The sequence below is a fragment of the Nyctereutes procyonoides genome, unplaced genomic scaffold (assembly GCF_905146905.1).
Source record: "Nyctereutes procyonoides isolate TBG_1078 unplaced genomic scaffold, NYPRO_anot_genome, whole genome shotgun sequence".
NCBI classification, from domain to species: Eukaryota; Metazoa; Chordata; class Mammalia; order Carnivora; family Canidae; genus Nyctereutes; species Nyctereutes procyonoides.
This window is the reverse complement of record NW_026575125.1, coordinates 46,566,964-46,574,056: the sequence shown is the minus strand read 5'-3', so window position 1 is coordinate 46,574,056 and position 7,093 is coordinate 46,566,964. Positions and strand designations below refer to the sequence as shown.

Genomic DNA, 7,093 nt, shown 5'->3' with positions numbered 1-7,093 from the left:
ATAGGGTGTCAGAATGTTTTAAAAAGACCCATCTATATGCTTACAAGAGACTCATCTTAAAGACACAAGCAAATCCAAAGTGGGGGAAGGAGAATTGTTTATCATGTGAATAGATGTCAAAAGAAAGCGGGATACCCTCCAGTGGAATATAAGAAATAGGGAAAGGGAAAGCAGGGAAACTGAGTGAGGAAAAATTAGAGAGGAAGACAAACCATGAGACTCCTAACTCTGGGAAACAAATGAAGGGTTGCAGAAGGGGAGGTGGGTGGGGGGATGGGGTAACTGGGTGATGGGCATTAAGGAGGGCACATGATGAGACAAGCTTTGGTTGATATATTATATATTGGCAAATTGAATTTAAATAAAATATAAAACAAAAAAAGAAAGCTGTAGTAGCAGTATCAGACAGACTAGACTTTAAAGAAAAGACTATAACAAGAAATAAACAAGAGTACTATATAAAAATAAAGGGTACAACGCAACAAGAAGATATAACAATTTAAGTGCTTATTCATCTAACATGGGAACACCCAACTATATACAACAATAACCAATATAAAGGAATTAATCAATAATTATGCTATAATATTAGGGGACTTTACCACTCACTCACATGAATGGACATATCCTCTAAACAGAAAATCAATGAGGAAACAATGGCTTTGAATGACACACTGGACCAGATGGACTTAACAGATATATTCAGAACATTCCATCCTAAAACAGCAGAATGCGAATTCTTTTCAAGTGCACATAGAACATTCTCCAAGGTAGATCACAAAACAGGGCTCAACAAATATAAAAAGATTGAGGTCATACCATGCAACTTTTCAGAACACAATGCTATGAAACTAGAAAGTCAGGCAGAAGAAAAAATCTGGAAAACCACAAATACATGTAGGTTAAATAACATGTGATTAAACACTGAATCAGGCAATCACAAAATCAGAGAGGAAATAAAAAATTACATGGAAACAAATGAAAATGAAAACACAATGGTCCAAACCCCCTGGAATGCAGGAAAAGTGATCCTAAGAGAGAAGTATGTGGCAATATAGGCCTACCTGAAGAAGTAAGAAAAATCTCAAATAAACCACCAATCTTAAACCTAAGGAGGTAGGAAAAGAATGACAAATGAAGCTGAAAGCCAGTAGAAGGAAGGAAATGGTAATGATTAGAGAAGAAATAAATGATACAGAAACATAAAAAAAAAAACAATAGAAGAGATCAATGAACCAGGAGCTGGTTCTTTGGAAAAAAAATTGTAAACCTCTAGGCAGGTTTTTCTAAAAGACAAAAGGACCCAAATAATAAAATCACAAATGAAAGAGGAGAAATAACACCACCACAGAAACACAAACAATTATGAGAGAATATTATGAATAACTATATGCCAACAAATTGGGACAGCCTGGAAGAAATGGGTAAATTCATATAAATATGTAAACAACAAAACACCATGAAAAACTCATAGCTAATATCATCCTTAATGGAGAAAACCTGAGAGTTTTTCTCTATGGTCAGGACCATATGAGAGTGGATATAAAGGTCATGTCCACTCTCACCACTATTCTTTAACATAGTACTGGAAGTCCTAGCCTAGCAATCAGACGACAACAACAACAACAACAAAAGACATCTAAGTCAGCACTGAAGATGTAAAACTTTTACTATTTGCAGATCATGATAGACTATATTGAAAACCTGAATGACTCTACCAAAAAATTTCTAGAACTGATACATGAATTCAGTAAGGTCTCAGGATACAAATCTATATACAGAAATCGGTTGCACTTCTATATACCAATAAAAAAGCAAGAGAAATTAAGGAATCTATCCTATTTACAATTACACCCCAAACAAGAAAATACCTAGGAATAAAGCTAACAAAAGAAGTGGAAGACCTGTACTTTGAAAAGCACTGATGGAAGAATTTGAAGATGACACAAAGAAATGGAAAGACATTCCATGTTCATGGATTGGAAGAACAAATATTGTTAAAGTATCTATACTGTCCAAAGCAATCTACACATTTAAAGGAATCCCTGTCAAAATCCCAATAGCAGTTTTCAGAGAGCTAGAACAAATAGTCCTAAAATTTGCGTATGGAATCACAAAAGACCTCAAATAGCCAAAGAAACCTTGAAAAAGAACAGAAAACTGGAGGCGTCAGAATTCCAGACTTCAACTATATTACAAAACTGTTGTAATCAAAATGGTATGGTACCTGCACAAAAATAAAAAAGACATCTATGATCAGCTAATCTTTGATAAAGTACAAAAGATTATCCAGTGGGAAAAATTTTCAACAAATAGTGTTAGGAAAACTGGACAGCAACATGCAAAAGAATGAAACTAGACCACTTTCTTACACCATACACAAAAATAAATTCAAAATGTATTAAAGACCTGAATGTGTGACATGAAACCCTGAAAATCTTAGAGGAAAACATAGGCAGTAATCTCTGATATCAACCATAGGAACTTCTTTCTGGATAAGGCTCTGCAAGGGAAACAAAAGCAAAAATGAAGTATAGGGACTACATCAAAATAAAAAGTTCCTATATAGTGAAGGAAACAATCTACAAAACTAAAAGGCAACCTATGGAATGAGAGATGATATTTGCAAATGACATATCTGATAAAGGGTTAGTATTCAAAATATATAAAGAACTTATCAAACTCAACCTCCAAAAAATGAATAATCCAATTAAAAATGGGCAGAAGACATGAATAGACACTTTTCCAAAGAAGACAACCAGATGGATGGGAAGATGCTCAACATTAACTGACCATTAGGGAAACAAATAAAAACTACAATAAGATACCACCTCACACCTGTCAGAGATAGCTAAAATTATTCAACACAGAAAACAACAGATATTGGTGAGGATGTGGAGAAAGGGCAACTCTCTTCCAGTGTTGGAGGGAACGCAAACTGGTGCACCCACTCTGCAAAACATTATGGAGGGCCCTCAAAATGTTAAAAATAGAACTACCCTACAATCAAGCAATTTCATTACTATTTACCCAGATGATACAAAAATACTTATTCAAAAGATTACATGTACCCTGATATTTATAGATGCCTTATTTACAATAGCCAATTTACAGAAATAACTCATGTCCATTGACTGTTGAATGGATAGTGAAGAGATGGTATATATATACAATGGAATATTATTCAGTCATAGAAAAGAATGAAATCTTGCCATTTGACAGGACATGAATGGAGCTAGAGAGTATTATGATAAACAAAATGTCAGTCAGAGAAAGCCAAATACCATATGATCTCACTAGTTTGTGGAATTTTAGAAACAAAACAAATGAGCAAAGGGGAAAAAAGAGAAAAACCAAGAAACATACTCTTAGCTATACAGAACATACTAGTGGTTACCAGAGGGGAGGTGGATGGGGGGGGATGGGTTAAACAGGTAATGGGGATTAAGGTGTGCACTTGTTATGAGCACTGGATGATGCATGAAAATGTTGAATCAGTATATTGTACAGCTGAAACTAATATTAAACTGTATGTTCACTAACTGGAATTTAAATAAAAACAAAAATAGAAAGTCTGAACTGTGCAAAATTTGCAGAATAGGTTTACTGTATACACTAGAACATGTAGTTTGTGACAAAAAGTCTTCTGGATTTCACAACATGCTCTTTTGCTTAAAGTGTTATTTGTGAAAAACGTGAAAACCAAACACTGAGTGCTTATAGCCAGAATATTTTATTAACTCCAAGGTATGATGTCAACTTTTTTTCCCTTTGGTACAGAAGTAGTATCTACAATTACTTTTTTGAATAATATTCTTTGAATGTTCCTTTCAGAATTCAACTTAAATATACAGTTTTGTACATGGTGTAATATACAATAACCAAAAATGTAAACTTTTCAATTGATTTACAATATATTGAGTTCATAGCTTTTGCATTTTGTAAGGTATTTTTGTACCCTCATTATTGAAGCCTTTGCAATTAAATATATCCCTAATAATCTAATATATTTTATTCTGGATATATCTTAATATGTTAACATGAAAGGCACAAAAGTATGATTAAATCTAATAAAATAAAGTTTATTTGTATAGAAAGTGTTAAGAGAATTTTGAAATTAGAAAACCAAATGCTTAAATGTTCATTGTTGCTTGTTTTTTTTTTTTTTTTTTTTTTTTTTTAGTAAAACACCACTGATACCTTTTGGGTCACAATAGACCACAGGATAAGATCCAAACACCTTTTTTTAAAAATTTTTTAAATTTATTTATGATAGTCACAGAGAGAGAGAGAGAGAGAGAGAGAGAGAGAGAGAGAGAGAGAGAGGCAGAGACACAGGCAGAGGGAGAAGCAGGCTCCATGCACCGGGAGCCCGACGTGGGACCCGATCCTGGGTCGCCAGAATCGCGCCCTGGGCCAAAGGCAGGCGCCAAACCGCTGCGCCACCCAGGGATCCCCAAACACCTAAGTAGTATTAGAAAAGCCTTTTGCCTACATTTCTTGCCACTCTTGGCCCTAATATAGCTAAACTGCACTGAAATTCCTACCACTCCTCCAACCACTGCAATTACTTTGTTTATACAGTTACCTCTGTAATCTCCTTTCTTCAGTTACATGCCTAGCAAATCCCTATTTATTCTTCAAAACTAACTTAAAAGGTATTTCCTTTTCAATGCCTTTCCCAGGAAAAATGTCTCCCCTTTCCCATGGCAACCTTACATATCTGTTTCATTACATTTGTTATTACAAATATGCAGTTATATGTCTGTCTCCAACTAAACTATTGACTTTTTATCATTAGCACCTAAGATTGACCTTATGCACATTGGCATTTCCTCAATAAAGTTTTGATAAATGAGAGCATGGAAAGCAAAGATTTGTCATCAGAAAGCTTGGGGTTGATACAAACTTAATTCAAGGGCTTTCAATATACAAACTACAAGTAACTGCTTGGAATTATTTGTCAGTACTGGAATTGGTTGGCAACTGAACAAGGCTGAGAAGTCCAGGATCAGAAAAAGAAAAGTGAAGCCCTAAGGGGTAACATTGGTCATTAAAAAAAGAGATATATCTGATAAATGGTAGAAGGGAGATACTTGAACCTCCAGGCTTCAAACATCATGCCTAGTTCTTTATGCATATATACCTTCACATGGCATTTGAGGCTCTTCAAGGCCTGGTTCAGTCTTGCATTTTATGTTTTGTACTCCACCATTTGCTTTCATATGTGAATATACACTCCAGTAAACAGAATTCCTTTTCTTGTAAAATATGTCCTCTCTCCTTAACTTCCATGCTATTATTACTAAGATTTCTTGCCTCTGCTTAAAATGCATAACAACTACCACTGTTCTCATGCAACTTTCCATGAATCTCTACCTGGATTTAAGCTCTACCTCCTCTGTATCAACCTCTCAGTTTATTTAATACTATTCTTGTAGCTGTAGCTAAATGTAGTCTTGTCACCTACCAGGCAGGGCAGGCTGAGGGATTAATGAAGGCCAATCCGGGCAAAGGTGGGCCCAGTAAGGAGGGCAATGTTCCAAAGAGGGAGAAATGGCACTTCAAAGGCCAAAGAGGGAAGTCATCACATCTGGTTGGCTCATGCACTGTTGGATGCTCTCCCTCCGAGCAGAGGCTAAGGCACGAGTCTCCTCCTGAAAGCGGCGGTGTCCCTCTTCAGTAAGCCTCCAGAGGCCAGACCGTGGCTTTACATGGGTCCCATTCTGAAGATTGACTGGTGCCTTCTCAAAGCTGCCCAGGAAACAGAGATTGTGGCGGATGGTGTTTTTCCAGCCATTTGGAGCTGTCCAAAAAAAGGGGAAATGCTGCCGGGTGAAATTGTAGATCTCTTGCACATTAAGGCCACAAGGTGGGCTGTTTCTTAATGCCAGGGCAATTAGGTGACTGTAATTGAGCGGAGGCCGGGGCCAGGACTTCCTCTCCTGGCTGTTGCCTTGCCATAGCTTCTGGTTCTGGAAGCACTCCCTTTTGTTAGGGGATTGGAGGGACACAGAGCAGTTGTTCTCTTGTTCCTCGGTTTCTTCTTTTGTGAGCTCCCAGTCACTGGGAGGATAGATGAACCGCTTCTGTGGGGAAGATTTCTTGCTGGAGGAAGCTGTCAGGGATTCCATCACTGTGGCCTTTGAGCAGTTAGACTCATTCTTTGGGAGTGGCTGAGGGTAAGGAAGCATGCTTGTCAGATCCTTTTCTTTACTGGGATTTAAGGTCTCCTGGCTGCCAAGGGGGCACATGATGTTGGGATTTACCCACATCCACAGGTTAGGTTCAGAGTCAGGACCATCTTTGTCTGGACTGGTTCTCCTCTCTTGAGGCACCTTTGGGGGCTCCATTACTCGGAGTCTATATTGGGCAAGGTTCTGCTCAGTTAAGTGACATTGGTCTGTGGTGCAGGGCAAGAAAAATTCATTCCCCATGTCCCAGTCCAGCAGCCCTGGGACCTGGCCATGGAGACTGTACCAGCAATCAGGATTTTTTAGTTTTATGTCCATCTTTAATAGAGAGGTAGGTAGAGAGAGATTTCTAAAGGGACAGAAATCTCTGAGGTACTTTTCAAAGCCGTTGTTGGGGCACTGTTTTTGATTCCTTATATCTCATCTGGGGGCCTTATCAGGAGGCCTGTTAGAAGTACTAGAAAAAAAGGCATATGGATACCTCATTGATTGGTGGTCGAACTTGGAGAAGTCTCAGTGTTCTACAACAGAACTCAAAGCAGAAAAGTAACTAAAACAAGCTTTTTAGTAGGAAAAAAGTTCAAAGTAGAATTCCCGAACTTCTGTTGGAAGCAGGGAGTCCCTGCACAAGGATCTACATGTTTTGAATTATGTGCCAACTAAGGTGATTTGCATAACAAGTTGATGGGCATATCTTTCAACTCTTTCTAGGTTCATTTAATTAGGGAACAAACAGGGGTACAGATCATATTATATTTCTGAGTTGTTCTTAAATGATTTAAAAAATCATTCCACTTTTAAGTGCCTTTTGCCAAGAGCTTTCACATAGATGATCTCAATTGATTCTCATGACAGCCCTGCAAGATAATATAGAGGGTATCATTAACCCCATGTTACAG

At 37.5% G+C, this 7,093-nt stretch overlaps 1 protein-coding gene across 1 annotated transcript; it reads right to left on the bottom strand.

Moving 5' to 3' along the window:
* Positions 1–5,564: 5,564 nt before the first annotated feature.
* FOXR2 (forkhead box R2) lies at positions 5,565–6,512 on the bottom strand. Its single transcript, XM_055337542.1, has one exon. It carries the CDS (start codon positions 6,510–6,512, stop codon positions 5,565–5,567), a length of 948 nt encoding a protein of 315 aa, XP_055193517.1.
* Positions 6,513–7,093: the final 581 nt, after the last annotated feature.

Coding starts and splice junctions, on each gene's coding strand:
- FOXR2 (XM_055337542.1), bottom strand. CDS start 6,512: ATGGACATAAAACTAAAAAATCCTGATTGCTGGTACAGTCTCCATGGC.